Here is a 22,389-nt window from a genome sequence, read left to right on the forward strand (position 1 = left end):
GAGTATATAGGCTCTACTATATACGGAATATTTTAGCAAATATAGTAGATAGCATGCATACAGAAAATGTGCATCACTGTGTGTACTATATATTGCAGAACTAAGAGAAGAATGGAAGTGTGTCTTTCCAAACGTAGCCTCTCTATCTTTCCCCCAGTAGAGGGCAGTGCTGCATTTCTTTTCCTCAACTCTCTTGTTCTTTTGCCTTTTCTCCTCTCTCTCTCTCTCTCTCTCTCTCTCTCTCTCTCTCTCTCTCTCTCTCTCTCTCTCTCTCTCTCTCTCTCTCTCTCTCTCTCTCTCTTCCTCCCCCTGTAGGGGGTAGTGCTGTATTTCATCTGTCCTGTCTGTGGGTGGAGGGATGTTTGTTTGTGCTCATGTAATGTCATGTCGAAGGTTCTTACCTCCTCATAGCCCAGATGTCTTTGCTTTAACCCTGTAAAACAAAAAAGAGCACTTTAACACTTTAAGTGTCCACATACGTAGTTTCGGCTGTGGAACGCTTCATGTGTGATAAATGGCTTGACTGTTTGTAATGGCTTTTTGATATTTTAAGAGCTTTTCATTGAAACTATTGTCAGATGAGCGTGTGTGTGTGTGTGTGTGTGTGTGTGTGTGTGTTTTATGGAGAAAAACAGTTATTTCATAATGAGTCCCCCCCCACACACTTTCAATTCTTTTACTTCAATGAAAGGTTAGATTTTTTTTAAAACATTTTTTAATGAAAGATCAAACGGATAAAGAATGAAATTTATTTTTACTGCCATCTTTGATCATATTTTCCAGGGGTGCCAATAATTCTGACCACAACTGTATACTTGTATGTACAGTGAGGAAAATAAGTATTTGAACACCCTGCTATTTTGCAAGTTCTCCCACTTGGAAATCATGGAGGGGTCTGAAATTGTCATTGTAGGTGCATGTCCACTGTGAGAGACATAATCTAAAAAAAAAAAAATCCAGAAATCACAATATATGATTTTTTAACTATTTATTTGTATGATACAGCTGCAAATAAGTATTTGAACACCTGTCTATCAGCTAGAATTCTGACCCTCAAAGACCTGTTAGTCTGCCTTTAAAATGTCCACCTCCACTCCATTTATTATCCTAAATTAGATGCACCTGTTTGAGGTCGTTAGCTGCATAAAGACACCTGTCCACCCCATACAATCAGTAAGAATCCAACTACTAACATGGCCAAGACCAAAGAGCTGTCCAAAGACACTAGAGACAAAATTGTACACCTCCACAAGGCTGGAAAGGGCTACAGGGAAATTGCCAAGCAGCTTGGTGAAAAAAGGTCCACTGTTGGAGCAATCATTAGAAAATGGAAGAAGCTAAACATGACTGTCAATCTCCCTCGGACTGGGGCTCCATGCAAGATCTCACCTCGTGGGGTCTCAATGATCCTAAGAAAGGTGAGAAATCAGCCCAGAACTACACGGGAGGAGCTGGTCAATGACCTGAAAAGAGCTGGGACCACCGTTTCCAAGGTTACTGTTGGTAATACACTAAGACGTCATGGTTTTTCTTTTCCCCTGCTTAAACCAGCACATGTCAAGGCCCGTCTTAAGTTTGCCAATGACCATTTGGATGATCCAGAGGAGTCATGGGAGAAAGTCATGTGGTCAGATGAGACCAAAATAGAACTTTTTGGTCATAATTCCACTAAACGTGTTTGGAGGAAGAAGAATGATGAGTACCATCCCAAGAACACCATCCCTACTGTGAAGCATGGGGGTGGTAGCATCATGCTTTGGGGGTGTTTTTCTGCACATGGGACAGGGCGACTGCACTGTATTAAGGAGAGGATGACCGGGGCCATGTATTGCGAGATTTTGGGGAACTCTCAGTTAGAGCATTGAAGATGGGTCGAGGCTGGGTCTTCCAACATGACAATGACCCGAAGCACACAGCCAGGATAACCAAGGAGTGGCTCTGTAAGAAGCATATCAAGGTTCTGGCATGGCCTAGCCAGTCTCCAGACCTAAACCCAATAGATAATCTTTGGAGGGAGCTCAAACTCCGTGTTTCTCAGCGACAGCCCAGAAACCTGACTGATCTAGAGAAGATCTGTGTGGAGGAGTGGGCCAAAATCCCTCCTGCAGTGTGTGCAAACCTGGTGAAAAACTACAGGAAACGTTTGACCTCTGTAATTGCAAACAAAGGCTACTGTACCAAATATTAACATTGATTTTCTCAGGTGTTCAAATACTTATTTGCAGCTGTATCATACAAATAAATAGTTAAAAAATCATACATTGTGATTTCTGGATTTTTTTTATTTTTTATTATGTCTCTCACAGTGGACATGCACCTACGATGACAATTTCAGACCCCTCCATGATTTCTAAGTGGGAGAACTTGCAAAATAGCAGGGTGTTCAAATACTTATTTTCCTCACTGTATGTGTGTGTGTGTGTGTGTGTAATATGTACACTAGTATATAATACATATAATATGGTCCCACTTGTATGGTCCCACAGTGTAATCATAGATGTAATTACAGTAATCAATTGCAAATGCAATTACATGCAGGTTTAAAAAATATATAAATAAGTAATAATGTAAATATTTGTAAATACAAAACATGCACACATTGTATTGTATCAAATCATTAATTTAAATGTTAGTACATAGTAGTTAAATTTATACACTTACAATATAAACTGTAATATAAACTGGGTCCTATAATGTAAATATATAAATGAAATACAAATTAGGTATAAATATAATAATATAATAATATTATGTATTTAATTATATTGAATACATGTATATACATTACTTCCATTTAACACATTTTAAAAAGAGACAGCTTTAATTTTATACACAATGGTGGAAGAATTCATAATTCTTCATGATTCTCAGTATATAACTGTTTGTGTGTGTGTGTGTTTACATTTGAAAATGTAAAAATACAGAATAGGTAGGGTTAGGGGATAGAATATAAAGTTTGTACAGTATAAAAATCATTATGTCCATGGACAGTCCCCATAAAACATGTGTGTGTGTGCGTGCGTGTGTGTGTGTGTGTGTGTGCGTGTGTGTGCGTGCATGTGTGTGTGTGTCTGGGATGATAAAGCAGGTAGAAGGTGAGTCACGCTCAGTGTTTAAGCTCCTGCCGGGAGAGGCGAACAGGAGCAGGTGGTTGTGGACAGGGGGTCTGAGATTTACCCTTCACCTTCATTTAAATTTAAACAGCAAATACAATACTAAATGAGATCAGCGAACAGAGAGAGAGAGAGAAATGGACAAACGCGGGAAGAGAGAGACCTCATGATCACAGTTCAGTGGATGGGTGCTCTGTAAAACAGCCCACAGCTATTAAAACGTCCATTTCGGTGACGTACACTTGAAAGGTGTCTCTAAGAGGTGGAGGGCATCTGCTATGTAATGTGTGATAAGATATGTTCTGACAGCCAGTCACAATGAAATGAACTCCGTTTAGGCAAAAGATACAGGGAATATAAAAATAAGCCCATCTTTGTAAGTTTTAAGGATCAATGTGACTGCAGGAAGACAGTCCTGCCCTAAAAATGTCAGACAACTTTTACCATGTCAAATAACATCTCTGTTCAGAAGAATGTTTTTAAAGATAACTTTTCTTTAGCGCTAGAATGATTTAAAGCCCATAGCGGAGACTAATACCAAAAATAGTTATTGTGATTTTTACATATAGAAATGATTTTATTAAAGGCTCCCGTAGGTGTTGATTGCATTAATGTTGATATAACTACATCACATTAGATGAATGAATTACAATGCCCTGCATGTTGACCCAGAAGACTGTATGTCTCTGTTGGATTGTTCTAGATCTAATTTGCTAAAAACTCTTTTTGGCACTGCTGCAGGTGTCACCCTGAGGAGCGACTGATGCCATCAGATTAGCATCGTCCTTGACAGGAAAGAAAGGTCATCATAAAGGGCTCTATTAACCATAACCTGCCATCAAACTGATTCAAGGAGGTTGTAGGGAGTCCATTTCACATCAAGCATCTCATCAAAAATGTATTTATGAAAAATGCATGACCAGTTAAGCATTATTTCTCATACTTGATGACAACGCTAATATGGATTAATACGTGTATTTAAGACAAGAGGGTAGGAAGCCAATAAGGCAATAATTATTTTAATGCTAGTGTTGATAACCGATAAATAGGCAATATAATAACTGTATACTGTTTGGTCTAAAATAAAACAATAAAATAAACAATAAAATAAAAAAAGTTTTAAATGCTACAAGTGAATTTAGACAAAACAACATTATAACGTACAAAATTAAAAATGGATAACAATTTCGAGATTTGCTAAAGATTATATTTAAATTACAATTATTAAATTATTCATGTTTTTCAAGATTAACTTTAAGTTACCATTAGATGATGCCAAAGGTAATCTAAACGTAAAAATAGAAGAAATGAACATCAGACGATAACGATATACTGTATATTAAAAAATATATATGATGTTTTTTATTATCAGCTCATAACCAATATCGTACTGATATATTGTGCATCCCTATTTCCAATAAGAAACCACCCAGGACACGCAAGCAACTACCTAGCAACCACCTAGCAACACCCTAACAACCATTCCTGGCTATTTCTCCACCTAATTTTTAACATAAGAACGGGTACGGCCATTTGTGATTGTATTGCAAACTGTTATCAAATGATTTGAATTTATTTTTATAATCATAAACACTAGTTTGTAGCGGCAATAGTTTTACCGTTTACTGCATACAAACGTCACTCACACAGGTTGCTCAGTGGAGATTTCCTACAGAGTATATTTTTGCGTGTCAACCAATGATCTGTGCTGTCTCTGTGTGTTTCTGCTTCCCCCGGAGCATTTATCGCACAGATATTTATGAGTCAGGGTAAGGGAGGGCTCAGAGAGCTCATAACTCATGCTCAGATGCATCAGGGCTTCCCGTTCTCTCTTTTCATCCTCTCATCCATCTCTACACTCCACTCTTTCTGTCTCTGCACAAGTATTGTTTCCATATTCCATCGAGATTGTTCTCTCCTTCATCACCACTTCTTGACATCCTTTTCTTACTGTTGCCAACTCACGTTTGCTCTCTCTCTCTCTCTCTCTCTCTCGCTCTTGCTGATCTGTATTCTGTAAGCAATGTGTACAGCCACCCATCACTCACGTAGGCTATCAGACAAGTGCAGACAAACAAGCTAAACAAGTCAAGTTAAAGACCACAGTAAATGTCTGTTAGATTTGATACCATCTAAAAGCTAGCGTATATATCAATTCAAATATGTGGATTTAAAGTCAGTCACCATGAAATCTAAATTGACAATTCAATTTTCTTTCTTTAAATGGAACATTGAAGTATTTATTATAAATGATTTATCCATGCACATCATTAAAATAAATATTTATATTAGTGCAGCCTCGTAATCTTTAATCAAAATATATTCTCCTCCTCTTGCAGTGACATCTCAAGGTCAATGTGTCTTTATTAGTAGCTGAGGGTAAATTGGTTGTGCAGACAGGAGATTCAGCAATCTATAAATAAGGCAAAATCATAAAACATCAGAACATGCATATACCATTATAATATAATATCAAAAAGGTCAAATAAAAATATACAAAATTCCTAAGAAAAAGGTCATGACAATGTGCCTATACAAACACACATAATCACCCACCCCCTCAAAAGCATTAAGTGCCATGCATGTCATCTCATACTTTTTTTTTTAATAATGCAATTGCTGCAGTGTATGTATCACTCTGTTCTTCACCTAGGGGCCACAAACCAACAACAGGAACGGAGGAGCTGAAATTCAACATGTAAAAGAAGGGAATCTCTTCTCTGATGATGTGTTTACTGGCGTGAGGGCGGGACAACCTGTCACTCACATGACATCACAGCAATAGCAAACCAAAACCATCCAATCAATTCCCAGACAAAATCAAGTTCCGCCCAACATTTCTTCTTGTTCGAGAAGCAGTTTTACTCGGATATACGCCACGATAGGGAGAAAAGACTATCGCAACTTCTGTTTGCCGACTTTAAATACATAGACTTTCTCTTCTTGAAAAACAGACCAAAGAATTGCTAATCTTGGAATATACTTTTTTTTTCCAATAAAATGTTCTCTAGACTGAAATTTGAGAATGTCTCTCCTGCCTCTGACTAGCAATAAGCATCAAATCATAGTTCATGATTGTGTCATACACACAGAAGGCTATTGGCTAAAAGACAACCTCTTCAATATGTCCCACCCTAACCCTCACCCTCATGCTGTTCCAGACCCGTGTGAGTTTCTTTCTTCTGTTGAACACAAAAGAAGATATTTTAAAGAATGTTGGTAACCAGAAAGTTGACGAAGCCATTGACTTTCATAGTAGGGAAAAAATACTATGGAAGTCAATGGCTACCATCAAATGTCTGATTACCAACATTCTTCAAAATGGCTTCTTTTGTGTTCAACAGAAGAAAGAAACTCACACAGGTCTGGAACAACATGAGGGTGAGTAAATTATGACAAAATTTTCATTTTTGGGTGAACTATCCTAGTCAAGTCAAATTTATTTGTATAGGGCTTTTCTTTATAATTCTTTCAAAGCAGCTTTACAGAAAATAATGATGTTAATGATAATAATAATTTAATTTCTTCATGCTTTATAGTTGCATTAAGCAGATTAGAGCTGGGTTATAATATAGTTTATATTTTGCGACAATACAAGCAATGAAGCCATTGAGATGTATTATGCATTTATTGCGCTAAGCAAGTATGTACAGTATATGGGTAAGGTGTTACACATACTTAATTATCCAACTCTATGCAAAGAGCTGGGTGATAATATAGTTACATTTTGTGACAAAAAGGTAGTTGAGATTTGCTATATACTATTATAGAATACATTGCTTTACGTGAGTGTAATGTATATATGCAGATAAAGTTGGATGAACTATATCAAAGTAGGATGTATTATATATCCACATTTTTATATCACTGGGCGATAATATAGTTGACATTTTTTAACAACATTAACAATCAAGCTGTTGATATTTGCTATGTAGGCTACTGCTTAACGTGTGTATTGTATACATCCAGGTAAGGTTGGAAATACTTATATCAGTAATCGTAAAATTCATTATTAATTATTAATTTCCAGTGTTGTGCAAGTTACTTCCAAACTGTAATACATTATAGATTACTTGTTAATTTCTAATGAATACAAGTTAGGCTATTAATTTGTTATCTGGTGATAATGATGATTATGAAACCTGTGAGTTTTTCTTCAATAGGAAATATGTCAACACAGGAACTCATCAAGCCATTTAATGAGGTCCTTAACCCAGATCAGGAATACGACTTCAGATAAACCAACTTAGAGAAAAAAAGAACATCCACAAAATTCAGGAAAATAATCACAAGGAAAGTGATTTCAGGTTGGCCAGCCCAAGAAAGAAAAATGCAGATTTGCTGGCTGTTCACAGGACAGTAATAGGCTTACATGGTGAGGAAGTGTGCTTAAATTCATGTCCAGAAATAACCAGCGACAGGTTTACCACTAGTGCGATTTATTTAACGTCAATGCCTTTCACTCGTGGCTGCTTTTTTCACATCTAACACACACAGTTTTCTTAACTCTCAGCCCTCCTGCCTCTCAAGAGAGGAACACAGATGCTGTTACAGGCTGTTTTTCTCTCACCTACAGGAGCCTTCCCTTCTCCATCACAGCAAAATCACACTTCTGCCATACAGTTGAGCACGGATAATATCTCTACAGTGTAGGTCATTCTGTCTTGTATCCACAGGTCAAGCAGAATCCTCTCTGTTCTGCTACAAGCATTTGTCTTCCAGTGCACATCGACAATGACACGTGCTTAGCCACAACAATCTATTGGTTATGGTTCAGAGTCGCATATACCCTTCTGGAAAAACATCATAGATTAGTATTTTATTTTATTTATATACTATTATAATTTTTATATTTCCTATACTTATTTTATTTTATATATTTTTGACATTTATTGTATTCTTTTTTTTTATTTTTTATTTTTATATGACTATTTAGGTTGAATTAATTTTTATATCAGTTTTAGTCACAATGAAATCAAAATTGACAATTCTTATTTTTATATAGAATATTGCAGTATTTATTGTACATGATTTATCCATGAAAATATATTTTTTTATTCATTTGTTCTCTTAATCCTTAATCGAAATAACTTGATGACACGTTTAATGCCGCAAGGGCGGGACAACCTGTCACTCACATGAGATCGACCAATAGCAAACAACAATGATCCAAAGATCCAATCAACTCCCGCTGGACAAAAGTTCCCACTACATTTTTTCTTGTTCGAGAAGCCTTTTCACTCAGATATATGTCGCAATAGGGAAGAAAAGACTATCGCAACTACTGTTTCATGCTGAATTTATTTCACTTAGTTGCCTAGCCAACATTTCAATTTTTATTTAGTTAAAGATTTTCATCTAATATTTCTATTTTATTTTATTTGCAACTTTATTTCAATGACCAAAAATCTTTTTCATAGTTTTAGTTTTAATTAACAATAATAACTCTGGGTTCTACAGGACATTTTGTCAACTGGCCAAACTGGGAGACCAACTAAACCAGCTCAGACCACCTTAGACTGGTTTAAACAGTTTTGTTCAGGAGGGTATAGTTTCTTTGGAAATGTAAATAGATTTCAGGAGATGAAATCTATGAGTTAAAGGGGCTAGTATCTTCTCACATTAAATTTACTGTAAGCAACAGTTTGTGTTCAATTACATACAACTGATACATATAGGCTATCCTTTATAATCAAGGTATTAATCAATAATCAATACTTTTTCTTCTACATATTAAATTGGTTGGTCAAGGATGCATCAGGAATGACCCTGAGAAAAATAAAGTTGTGACCCTAATTGGAATTGGACCCTTCACTATTTTTGGCACAAACGAGAATGTGAATGTAACCATTATAAGCAGATCATGAATCAAGTTATTTACAGTTTCAATGTGCAGCTGAGATGTTGGGGATAAAGAAGATTTATTGCACTATTCCTCTTTCCAACATGTAATGAGACATCATCAACACACCTTATCAAGGACAGATTTCGGTACTGTTTGTATATTCTTAGATAAAGCTGAAATGCACTTACCGAGACGCTGGAAAGCCTCAGAAGCTGCATGCCGGAGGTTCTGCATGCTGTCTGCTTCTTCTGCTGGATCTTGATGGAACTGCTGATACGACAGGAGGCTCTCACTGTGACCCATACATTTTGAGTGTGGTACTGGACCTCATCACTGTTCCTTTCTCCAGCATGTCATCCTCTTGCTTCAGGCAGCTTGTGGCAGACAGCACCCACGCTGACACAAGTTCCCTTCTCTGTCCTCCTACGTTTACTCTGAGAGCTCTCCTCCTGTCTCCTTGTACCTCTCTCTCTCTCTCTCTCTCTCTCTGTTGCTCTCCTGCCTCCTGCAGCTGCCACTGCCGCTGCCACTGCCGCTTGTGTGGTCACAGGCCAATCAGAATTCTTCTGCAAACCACCATCCGATTGGCTGAAAATTAAAGAGAGGCAAGGGAATTGCTGGTTTGTTTTGAAAGGCTGGTGCATCTAAAAAAAAAAACCCAGAGGGTGTAAGTGTGTGCGTCTTAGAATGAGTGTGTGATAAAAAAAGAGTCTGAAGGATAAATGGAGAGAAAAACAAATATGTTTGAAATTCCACTCATCTCCAGAAAAATAAAACGAGCAAATAAGCTAAATAAATATACAATAGCAAAACAAATATACAAAAAATACTAAACATATATGCAAATCTCAGCTGCTTCATTTGTTGACATAGTTGTAAAATGTAAATCAGTGATATATTTAAAGTTGACACTCACGTAAAGTGTCAGTTGAGTAGGCTAGCAGTCAACGGAGGGACAGAAAGCTCTCAGATTTCATCAAAAAGATCTTCAGTTGTGAATGAATGAAAGTCTTAAGGGTTTTGAACAACATGAGGGTGAGTAATAATGAGAGAAAATTCATTTTTGGTTGAACTAACGTTATCCCTTAAAAAAATAGTCTACGTCAAAAAAAGTGACACGAATTAAGACAAGTGCAAGAGCAAAATATTAATCCATATATTATTATTAATCTACAGTTTCTATAGACTAATAAAATAATATATTTAGCTTACCAGCTGAGCATTTCAAGCAACCAACTCATCTCTCATCCGCTACCTGACACGAGTAGAAAAAGCGAAAGCGTAAATACTCCACCTGGTTTGTCCCTCCTGCTTCTCCGTGGATTGAAGCGCTCACAACAACCACAACAACACCCGATTAATATCATCATCATGAGCTTTGCTCTGCCATCTGTCTGCTACTTTCATTACCGGTTATACTATATCTCTGATCAAGCGTTTTAAAAAGCTGACAAGATATATTTTAAACCAAAAATCATTCGCTTCGGACATATTGGGGTAAGAATGAACGAAGCATGATAATGTATATCAGATTGATATCGAAGATAAAATGAAGATTAGGAATGTTCTGTCTTCAAGGGAATGCGTTGTATTTGAATGACTTTACAGTGGTGTAACGATCTTCCACTCATCAGTTATTTAACATGATCCCCACCTGTCGACGCTGTTTCTCTAAATCTGTTGAGCTTTGGTGTCATCAGACATGTCTAGTTTCATATTAGACATTATCATAATGGATCATTGTTATCAATTAGTATATTGTATCTGATAAGCGAATCTTAAGGAGTTTTCTTATTGCTGTATTTCATGTCAATTTTTTCATGACCATCTTAACCTGCTTGACAGGTTGTGCTTTAATGAAGAACGTCTTCATAAGGAGTTATTAAGAAAATGTACATTTATTAGACAGTACCCCAGATCTGGTGTTGTGTTTTTGTCAATTCAGCTGATGATTTCATCACAGCTCTACGTCACCTTTGTCCCTGATCGGTGTGTGTACACACATGTGTTTACACAGTTAGTCTAGAGTCAAGGGTCTTTGCTTTACTCATAATCTAGACTTATTATATTATATTATTACATACTCAGAATTATCTCACCCTCGTGACTGTAGTTCAATGAAGCATTGAAAACATGTTTCAGGAAAATTAGTTCAGTATGTTAACGTTATTATTACTTTAGTATCATTACTTATTTTAGTAATAATCACAAATTGTCATTCGAAAGGTTAAAAATTCACTCACACACTCAAAATGAATCCTGTGAAAACCGTTTTGAAATTGGACATTGCATTATAATGAAAATGGTACTTAAAATATTTTCATGACATCAAATTTTAATTTGGAACACAACTTAGACACATAGATTGGGATTTTAGAGTCGGAATTATTATATATATTTTGAATAGAATAAAAATGTTTAATTCAGAAACATAAACTTTAACTCGTAACTTATTTACACTTTCATTTTTGAAGCTGCTTTCACTTCTGTAATAATCTCTTGAATGTCTGTATTACAAAGCATTCATGAATTACAACCTATGTTCAAGGGGTTGTGTGGTGACAGTTTTAAACAAACAAGTTGTTGGCAAGCCTTTTGTTGTGATTCAGCATCTGAAATCATTTGTCACCCGTTCTCTCACAGGACAATCATCTACGGTGACATGGGGAACGTTTAGAGATGGAGAAGCAGATAAGGTGAGTGTGTTCAAAGACAGACTGCCAGCAGGGTTAAACAAAGAAGTGTTTGTTTCTTGTCTCATGACTTCTCTAAGAGTGTGTGCATCCCTGTGTTTGTAGTTCTGGTGAGGAGGACGGTTCTGGGGAGAGGGGTTTGCTCCACACGTGGAGGGGATATTCCTACAGCACCACACCAGAGAGGGTGCTGCTCTCCCGGCCCGTGCTCCAGGCTGCCCTGGGAGCTAGACATGGTGTTCTGCTAGTGGAGGGTAATGCATTTATAATTCACATGCGAACGAGGCATAGATACACATGCAAATTTGGCTGGGAAACACTGTAGATTCAAATAACTAATATTTGATGAGCTTTTAGTTTAAAGTCGGTGTCAAATTAACACTATTCATTGATGCTATTTATGTTATGCTAAATGTGTGCAAGTCATCTCTTTTATCAAAATATAATAACGTCTGCCTTTAAAAATCGTGAGAGGTCTTGGTTATGTTAGCACAGTAATTTAACAAAAATTAAAATACTGTCATTATTTACTCACCCTAATGTCAGTACAAACCTTTATTTCTTCTATGGTGCACAAAAGATATTCTGAAAAATGTCTGTGTTTGACCATGTAATGAAAGTCTTTGGTGTCCAGTGTTGTTTTAGACCCCACTGACTTTCATTTTATGGGTTCCACAAAAGAAAGTCATACAGGTTTGCATTTTATATTGGGGTGAACTATTCTAAAATGGAAAAAATGTATAATTTGAAAAGGGATTACCATTTGGATACATTGAGGTATTTTCGAGGGTCAATGGGAGCCTGCGCGACGATTTCGGCAAAATGTCACAGGCAAAAAATGTCTGTCTGTTGAAAATAGTGTAATGACTAGTGATGCATTAAGCACAGCTCACATAGAAGTCACTTTCAAAGTAAGCTGATTTCTGTTGGTCAACACGACGAATCTGCGTGACCAATTTGAATCCGTCGCGGAATCTGTGTCAAAACTCAGGAAATTTTGCCCTCAGGCAAATTGTGTGGATTCCTATTGACATTACTACATTTCACCTGCGAAAATTCGCCAAACAATGGTATGTGTGACCTCACCTTAAGATATTTCCTCCGGTATGTCTCCTGTAATTATGACAAAGCAGCTTGTTTTCTTTTTTATTTACAGAAATTAGGAATGCACAAATTAAATTAAGCAGGATTCACGACACGTTGTGATCCCAAAAGTTTCAGGAATTGTACATTCTTGAATAAAAACAATTGTTATTGAGAGAGAAAGTACTTTTTTTATTAAGTTTGATTATTTTAATATAATTAATAAAAAAAAAATGTAAATCATCCTATGGCCCCCTTAGAAGTTTACTGAGGTCCCCTAGTTGGCACCAGCCCCTTGGTTGAGACCTGCTTTAAACAGATGCTTGTGAAAAGATAAAACTATTGCTTCTCATACATTTTGCAATGATATTGCAATCCAGATATGTAATAATTTCTATACTATATTTAGGGGGACAAGTCTACAGTTTTGGTGAGTTGCCTTGGAAACAGAACCAATCATCATCAGTAGTGACTGAGCCCGTTTTGGAGGCAGTGCTTAGCGAGCAACATGTTGTTTTTGTGGCTGCTGGCTCCGCCCACAGTGGAGTAGTAACGGAGGATGGAGGCGTGCACATGTGGGGAGAAAACGCTCATGGCCAGTGTGGCCTTTTGGGACTCTCTGTTATCCCTAACCCCACCCCTGTGGGCGTGCTTGACTCTGAGTCCACACCCCCTCAGACGGTGAAGATCCTGGAGGTGGCATGTGGGGACCAGCACACTCTCGCTCTTTCAGCCAAGCATGAAGTCTGGGCGTGGGGCAGCGGGTGCCAGCTGGGCCTGAACACTTCCACGTTTCCTGTCTGGAAGCCCCAGAAGGTAGAGCCCCTGGCGGGAAGGCACGTGTTGCAGGTGGCCTGTGGAGCCGCTCACAGCCTGGCTGTGGTGCGAAGTTCTGAGGCTCTGGTGTCTCGGAAACCCCCTCAAGACAAGTGCGGTCAGTGCCATCAGCTGCTGTACACTATGACTGACAAAGAGGACCACGTCATCATCTCCGATGGCCATCACTGTCCACTAGGTGTTGAGCTGGACAGCGGCGAGACCAAGTCTGCATTAGAGGGCAGCCCAGAACAGGTTAAACAAGGCGAGAGCTCTCCTACAGAACCTGTTCCATCCATGTCCACCCAGATCCCAAGATCACCCAGCTCCAGCACAATCCCTGAATCTACACTTCTTCCTGACAGCACACCTGCCTCTGAACCCCAAATTCAGGTTCCTGCATCTAGCCAAGAACCTGTAGAACCAACCATAGAAGTCTCGACTGAACATGAATCTCCGGTCGCAAATGGAGAGGTTTGTGTGGAAGCCTCAGAGTCCTGCACCCTTGAGCCGGACAGCTGTCGAGCCACAGGGGGGAAGTACTCCCCATTCCCCGATGAGCAGGCCGTGAAGGCCTATCTTAAGAGACTCTCTGATCATGCCCTGGCAGAGCACATCGCCAAGACCCCCAGCACACTTCATTCTGCTCAGGTTAGTCTCTGGCACAACAGTAGCTAAGTTTACATGCATCCAAATAATACATTAGTTGGCTCAATCGGATTGAAAAGCCTTCATATAAACAACTTAATTGGTCTGATAGAGCTCGATCTGAGTGAAATTTCGATCGGAGGGAAAGGGGTGGTGTAGACCTGATGTAATTTGATTAATAGGAAAAAACTAATCATATAAAACCCTTGAATAGGACTCTTCTCAAAATGATTTAACATTTTAACCTTGCACACTTAAGATGTTGACCAGAGCCCTTTTATTTAATAAGATCTCTATAAACATTTTACTTCATACGAAATTGCATATGTTTGTTAACATGTTATGATCTGGTCAGTGGAGGAGACTGAACATTTGCTAAATTTTAGCACAAAAAAAAAGCTCTTCTGTCATATTTTTCAGCTTTCCTTTTAGGTATGTAATCAAGGTATTATATCATGGTATCATATCGGTGGCTTTTCCCAGTTCTGTGAATCAGATTGCAAAATTTAGGGGTCATATAAAGTTTATAGACAGAACATTCAGAATGGGAAATTGGATTGGACTAGTACATGTAAACATACCTAATGTCCAGTAAACATTAAGTTGATAAATTAACACTCTTAGATGGATTTCTCGACATACATTTTATTAACTTTTTCCACTTAAAATGGTGCGATCATTTTGAAAATAGCAGTTAGCTCGCTGTACAGAATGCAGTATTAAAATTCTAGCTGATACTTATAACTGATAACTGGCCTGCATTATAAATCCAGTACTATTTTGTCTAAATTTGTTAAAAATAAACACCAAAAACTAAAATAGGTAATTGTAAATGTTAGAAGTGAGTTTGGGCTTTACAACATTATAATGTATTGTACAGTATAAACAAATGGAGATTCTGTTGAAGATTACTTTTAACAGTATTATTAAATTTAGTATTTAAAAAAAATAAAACTTTAAGTCAGGCAGAAGTAATCTAAATGGAAATATGAAAATAAATGGAAATGTACATATCTATATCTCTACATCCAGATCTAATATAAATGGTCAAAGGGATAGTTGGCCCAAAAATAAAAATTCATAATTTACCCCAGAATTTAAATGTATAATTTACTCATCCACATGTCATTCCAAAAATGTATGATTTTCTATCTTCTGTGGAACGTAAAAGAAGGTATCTTGAGAAATGTCTCGGTGTTTTTTGTCCATACAATGTAAGTTAGTGGTCACTAAAACTGTTTGGTCACCCCATGACATGAGGGTGAGTAAATGATTTGTACAGAATTTGTCATTTTAACTGTTAGTTCGTCAACATGCTAAAACCCCCGAGAAGTTGACAGCTTCACTTTTAACAAATATTATAGCTAAAAATGTCTATATTTAGTTAAATATACTACCTGACCATCCCAAGCCATCGTAATTCAAACTGTTCTAAATGTGCAATTCAGAACTCTCACGTCTAGCTCATATCTGTCCTATCACAGCTCTCCAGTGACCCTGCTGATCCTTTCACCTCTGACCCCTTGATCCCGGTCGCCCAGTCTGTGACTCCAATGGGCTCTGCGTTGAACAACTTGATGGTGTCCTGTGCCTCTGCAGTGGGGGAACGTGTAGTGTCCACATATGAAGCTCTCTCTCTGAGAAAAGTCATTGGTTACTGGGTAAGTGTATTTTCCAGTTTTTATACTGTATGTTAAATGTTCGTTACATTGACATGCCAGAATCACGCTCCTTAAACATTAAACCAGCACATTTTCTATATAATTATGTCATTTTCATACTTGCCACTTTTATTGGAAAGAAAATGAAGGATGATGATTGGTGTAACGGTACATGTATTCGGTTCGGTTCATACAGTCAGACTACAAATACAGTCAGTCACAGGCGATCCACACTCCAATCCAGAAGGGGCGCGCGCGGTAATGCAACGCTGTTTGCTAACCACCACAACAGGAAAAAGCACAGAAGAAGAAGAACAGATGATCTCTGCATAGATATGTTTACTTGTAATCTCTCAACCATTGTTTCAAACGCAGAAAGGCATCAATAAAACAGCTTGAGAATATCTCGCATAGCATTAAATTTACCTCAGACAAGTCATATAGTGTCTCTCTCCCCTCTAGAGTTCATTTCTCTAGTGAACTAACAAGCTGTAGAGTCTACTGCATGTTAGTAGAGAAATGAACTCTAGAGGGGAGAATTTCACTAAATATATGCACTATATTATCTTATATATTCATTATATTTACTTTACCCATTAGTAATGTCTTAATTATTTTAATATATGTTTATATAAATTTGCTATGAAAACATAAGTTCTTACCGAACCGTCATGTTTGTGTACCGTTACACCCCTAATGATGATCCAGCTATGATGTGTTTGACCAGAGTTGTTGTGCTCCAGGCTCCAGGAGAGGGCCGTGAGCGAGTGGAGGAGAGACTCCGTCTGGAGGAGCCCATGCAGGGGAAGAAAAGCTCCAGCCTGGGGGACATCCGAGAGGAGGAGGCGGAGCTCAGCCGCCGCCTGTCCCTGCCTGGCCTGCTCTCTCAGGGTACACACGCTCTCCTTCTCTTACACCCAGTGTACCGTCTCCGTAAGTCTGCGTGGGGATGTGCATCTACGCTTGAGTTTTCATGAGCATGGACTAGTTATCGAGCATCTTACGGAGTTTTGCCTTTTCTGTCAACACGCTTGGTGTTTCTGCTGCAGAGGCTATGAATAACTAACAACTCCATTCCTTTTTGTGACAAATTTCATAAATATTTAAAGAAAATGGCCTGGTTTTATAATCCTCTGAGTGTAGAGGGCGTAACGAGACTGTACCGCTCTTTAGACCCATGTGAACCAGAGGGAGGATTGCTATGAATGTATTCTTTTATTAGTTGAATATGTTTAATCATAATCCTGTGCAGTGTGTTTAGACTTAGTTCATTCAGTTCAAAGTAAAACCCTCCAAATCACCGATTGGCCAACTTTAGCGAACTGTAATGTGTTTGTTAACGGCATGGTTTCTATCGCCATGGCTCTTCAAATTTCTACCGACGAGACGTGTGGACAGGTTTCCCATATATTGCTGTTGCCATCGTTACAGACAATGCAGCATTTGAGGTGACGGTGTGGGCATCCTACACAACATCTGAAGGTATTTATATGCAGTTGCAGTTGTACAAAGCGTAATGTTTAGATTAGAAGTAGATTTATTAGTGAATCTCACAGAAACAAAATTAAAATACTTTATAAAAAAATTTTAGCATAAAAGAAAATAAGCTTATATTTGAACTATTTGCATTGATTATGATCATTTTCATGACATTGAATCAAGCACATTTTACACCCAAATTCTTATTACTGTAATGTACATTTGACATCACTTTAGTTTTTTTTTTTTAAATGTACAGTTGTTTGTGTAATTCTCATTTTCTTTGAGTCTCATTTGATTCTATTGCAATTACAAATATAGAAATTAAAATATACTTTAATACAGAGTTTATTTTATTGAAATCAGACTAGTCAGACTACAGAGTAAATTAAAGACAGTTTTTAATCAACATTTTTTTAATCAAATATCTACACAGCCATTCAAAAGTTTGTGGTTAGTAAGATTTTTATTTTAAGATTAAGCAGTGCAACTGATTTCACCCAAATGTTTACCCAAATCAGCATATTAGAAGTATTTCTGAAGGATCATGTGACACTGAAGACTAAATTAATGATGCTGAAAATTCAGCTTTGCATAACAGGAATAAATTACATTTCAAAATATATGAAAAATAAAAAGCAGCTCTATAATTTGTAAATACTTTTTAACAATATACTGTTTTTATTGTAATTTTAAGCAAATAAAAAAGCAGGTTCGGTGAGCATAAAGACTTCTTTTAAAAACAATAAAAAAAAACGTACAGAACCCAAACTTTTGAATGGTAGTGCATATGTTAAAAGAAAATATTTTTTACAATTAATTATTTGAATAATATTTTTGAGAATTTTTACATTAGAGTAATTGAATTTGGGTGAAAATGCAGGTTCTTCATAATGAAGAAGATTCTTGCTTCAATGTTTTAATTAAAATATAATAATTTTTTTGTATATTTGTGTTTGTGAGAAATATGACCAAGTCATGTTGTTGACACTTTGTGCGATTCAATTTAGCTAGAAGTAGACCTTCTGATTTTTAGTAACAAGCAGGTTGTAGATACATGAATACATCCCCCTTTTAAAGGAACACAGCGACTTTTTGGGACTTTAGCTTATTCACCGTATCCCCCAGAGTTAGATAAGTCCATACATACCCTTCTCATCTCCGTGTGTGCCGTAACTCTGTCTGACGCACCCACCGCTAGCTTAGCTTAGCACAAAGACTGGAGGTAAACGGCTCCAGCTAGCATACTGCTCCCAATAAGTGACAAAATAACGCCAACATTTTCACACGCAAAAACATGTTGTGATTTGTATAGTCACAGCGTGTACTAATAACAAGGTCACATGAGACACAGCCATCTTCTAACTGTATACATACTGGGAAGAATATTCTCAGAAGGCGAAGCACTGCTACTTCTGCGGAGTGATTTGCTCCAACTCTGAGCGAACTCTCTGCTCCTCACCATGGGGCATGCAAGCAAATCACTCCGCCCAAGTAGCAGTGCTTCGCCTTCTGAGAATATAGTTCCCAGACTATACAAATCACAACATGTAAATAGGAAAATGTTGGCGTTATTTTGTCACTTATTGGGAGCAGTATGCTAGCTGGAGCCATTTACCTCCAGTCTTTGTGCTATGCTAGGCTAGCAGTGGGTGCATCAGACAGAGTTACGGCAAACAAGGAGATGAGAAGGGTATGTGTGGACTTATCTAACTCTGGGGGATACGGTGAATAAGCTAAAGTCCCAAAAAGTCGGCGTGTTCCTTTAATTTATGTAATCAAAACTTTCCAGAGATGTCAGAAACTTTCTGCTCTAGTGCTTTGCATGTTTTTAAAGTGATTTACGTTTAGTTTGCTGAGTTAGAGATTGTGATATGAGGCTCCAGGACACACTCTTAAAAATAAAGTTTCTAAAAGAGGGAAGAACCATTTTTGTTTCGCCAAAGAAGCTTTCAGTGAACAGTTCCATTTTCCAGAAACATTTTCTTCTTAGAATCTAAAGAACCTTTTTCCTCTGTAAATAACCTTTTATACAATGAAAATGAATGTTCATGGTTCTTCAGCAAACCATCGATGCCAGTAAAGAGCCTTTATTTTTAATAGTGTACCTCAACCTGGTTGTGTGTTTGTCTGAGTTCATAAATCCGCTGATACACAGGCTAGAGAAGACAATGGCGTCCAGCTACCTGCTACAAACACACCTTTTCTTGTTTTCTTGTCTCCTCGCCCCCTCCTGCGCGACAGATGGACCCCAGTGGGGCTGGAACATAACTCAGTATGACAGCAAGACTGTCGTGTGTGTTTATTTGTGTGTGCACCTGGCCATACCGTGTATATATGAGTGTGTTTTACAGAGAGTTAAGCTGAAGTTGGCCTAATCTGTAGGTCTTTGTCTGTGCTGTTAAATGATTCATGGGAATTTTCCCTATGCTCTTTGTTTGTGTTCATATAGCAGAATCAAACTAATGCATATTCTATGAGGAACAATCTGACAAGGGTTCGCTTTTTCTTATGATCTGTCTTTGTTTGTCTTTGTTTCTGCCTCTAAGGGCCCTAGCGCAAGGCGCAAGTGCACTTAGGGCGTGTCCGAATATACTTTTTCTAGTTTAACGACGGGAAAAATGGTCGGCGCATGGTCCTAAACGGTTGTCCCTAGTCTCTTAATGAGTAATGGTTGTGTTTTGGGCGTAACGTGCAAAAAAACAATCAGAGTGTAATTCCCCATTCCCTTTAAAAGCCAGTTTCACTCATGCCATGGCGGATTCACTATTTACATGGTGGAATTTTGTAAGCGGAAAGACTGAACGCTTCTCTAGCCAGGAAACGGGTCGTGCGCGAGGTTAAAGCGCACAAGTAGACCATCAGGCCGGATTCCACCATATATTTATGTACACAATAATAATCTTTTACATTGTAATCCTTTTATTTTTAACATTTGGCATGTTTGTGTGCTGCTTCGCGTCCCTGTGTGTGTAATAAGCAGAATGTACGTGCGTGTTGGACCCGCCTATAGGCGCACATTACTAACGCGCTCTTTAAATAACAAAAAAATATTGCGCCTTTTGACTTTAGACCAGGTTTTTGTTGGTAAATGGCGCAGTCTATTTCAGTTGCCTTAAAATAGCAATGCGCCAACAATGCGCAAATGCATTTGCTATTAAACAACGTGGCACAGGATGTGAAAATGATAACTGCGTCGGGCTGAAACTAGCAAAAAACACTTGCGTCGCGCCTGGCGCTGCATTGCACCGGTTGTATGATTGGGCCCTGTATATTGATGTTCTAAATTTCTTTGAATATGTTTTGTTGTTTATTCTCTCTCTCGTTCCTACTCTCTCAGTGTCTCCTCGTCTTTTGCGGCGAACGAGCCGCCCCCGTGCACGGGCCATCCCGCTCACTCCAGGAGGCATACCTGAGGCCGACGCCCACCTGCCTTCTTTGCAGACAGAAGTGTGGAGCTGGGGCCGAGGACAGGAAGGGCAGCTTGGACATGGTGACCTCCTTCCCAGGTCAGAGTCTTCCCATCATCAGGGTTGGCACGAAGAGCTCCAGTCTTCCCTAACAACTCATGAATTACATAAGAGTTCAGGGCTTTAAATTTAATGTGCTCTGCCAAAATGAGGACAGCCTAATTAGATGCATCACAGAGGAACCTGATGTAGTGATTTCTCTCCCTCTTTCTTTCCAGTCTGCAGCCCATCTGTGTAAAGAGTCTGAATGGTAAAGAGGTGTTGAGAGTGGCTGCAGGTGCTCATCACTCTCTCGCCCTGACCGCCCAATCACAGGTAACACACTTCACCTGCATATCTGTGGCTTTTCTCTTGAGCGGTGAGTGTGTATTAGTGTAATCCTCCTGTAATGTGTGTGTATGGCAGGTGTTCTCCTGGGGATGCAACACTTCTGGGCAGCTGGGACACATGGAATCACCCACCAGCTTCCCTCACTTAGCCAAGGTATATCCACACATGCACATAACAGAAAAATATCACTACAGGGAGAAGAACATGGATGTGGATCAAAAGGTTTGGAAATTTTTAAATAGTTTAAAAAAAGTAATTAAAAAGCTAATATTTGTCAATTTATAATCTAGATTTTTACATCTATAACATTTAAAAGTGAAAGACAGTAATACTTTAATTCAAGTATGCAAGTATGAAAATAAAGATATTTATAAAATTCAGCTTTACCGTCACAGAAATAAATTACATTTTACAATCAATTAGTTTAAAATTTTAATATATTATTAATTAATATTTTATATTTTTACAGTTTTTACTGTATTTTGGAGCAAATAAAGACAGCCTTGGTGAGCATAGGAAAATCTTACCAACCCCAAACTTTTGAAGGGTAATGTAGTTAGTAATGATATTAATTTTATTATTATATTTATAAAATATTGATATTATATTTATTTTTATTTCTATAACCATTTGTAAATTTTATTAATTAAAATTTTACACAAATTTTATTTCTCATATCATTTCTATAACATTGTATCGATATAGCAACAAACATTTACTTAAATGAGGGTATACCATTCAGTTATTAAATTGGTTTAAAAAAAAAAAACTTTTTAATTATATAACAGAAAAACACTATTCAATAACCCCCAAAAAAGTAATTTTTTTCTGGTCTATTTGTGTATGGGAATATTGCCCTGAAAGTATGGCAAGCTTAGAAACTTTTGACACTCGCCCCCACCTTCCAGCAATGTGAGTCTTTAGACATCTAGTGTACACATGTTTCCAGTTTGTTTGGATGAGTCTTGGTCAGCTCCCTAATTCAGTAGTCAGAACACTGCCAAGGGTGCACTTAAACATTAAATACCTAACAATTCCCACAATGCACTGTAAAAACCAGTGAGCATCAGCTGTTCATTTAAGCCATTTAAAATGAAGGATGAGTACATATTTCATGAGGCCACTGTATTATATAACATCTACAAGGAAGATGCATGATAAACAAAACCATTTAGACCAATAGGATATTGTTCCTGATGTTACTGAATTACCAATGATGGTTTAATGCACAATTACACAATCATGTAACAG

At 37.8% G+C, this 22,389-nt stretch overlaps 2 protein-coding genes across 6 annotated transcripts in view; one reads left to right on the forward strand and one right to left on the reverse strand.

Moving 5' to 3' along the window:
- The window catches only part of cdk15 (cyclin-dependent kinase 15), a 30,464-nt gene extending 20,972 nt beyond the window's left edge, over positions 1-9,492 (reverse strand). Inside the window, exons 1-2 of the mRNA XM_084426996.1 lie at positions 9,147-9,492; positions 402-433 (exon numbers count right to left, since the gene is read on the reverse strand). Coding sequence (XP_084283122.1) covers positions 402-433; positions 9,147-9,261 — 147 coding nt within the window. The 5' untranslated portion in view covers positions 9,262-9,492. The remainder of the gene's footprint in view (positions 1-401; positions 434-9,146) is intronic.
- A 776-nt stretch (positions 9,493-10,268) lies between these two features.
- als2b (alsin Rho guanine nucleotide exchange factor ALS2 b) overlaps positions 10,269-22,389 on the forward strand; it is a 30,805-nt gene continuing 18,684 nt past the window's right edge. For 2 of the 5 annotated variants that reach the window (XM_084424815.1, XM_084424816.1), the window contains exons 1-10: positions 10,317-10,455; positions 11,602-11,654; positions 11,757-11,905; positions 13,144-14,201; positions 15,683-15,859; positions 16,603-16,792; positions 17,291-17,341; positions 20,679-20,847; positions 21,027-21,123; positions 21,214-21,291. In XM_084424815.1, coding sequence (XP_084280941.1) covers positions 11,638-11,654; positions 11,757-11,905; positions 13,144-14,201; positions 15,683-15,859; positions 16,603-16,792; positions 17,291-17,341; positions 20,679-20,847; positions 21,027-21,123; positions 21,214-21,291 — 1,986 coding nt within the window. In that variant the 5' untranslated portion in view covers positions 10,317-10,455; positions 11,602-11,637. Of the gene's footprint in view, positions 10,456-11,601; positions 11,655-11,756; positions 11,906-13,143; positions 14,202-15,682; positions 15,860-16,602; positions 16,793-17,290; positions 17,342-20,678; positions 20,848-21,026; positions 21,124-21,213; positions 21,292-22,389 lie in introns of all 5 variants that reach the window. The other 3 variants (XM_084424818.1, XM_084424819.1, XM_084424817.1) reach the window with 2 other exon arrangements.

The sequence above is a fragment of the Rutilus rutilus genome (genome assembly GCF_951802725.1).
Source record: "Rutilus rutilus genome assembly, chromosome: 12".
In the NCBI taxonomy this organism is placed as follows: domain Eukaryota; kingdom Metazoa; phylum Chordata; class Actinopteri; order Cypriniformes; family Leuciscidae; genus Rutilus; species Rutilus rutilus.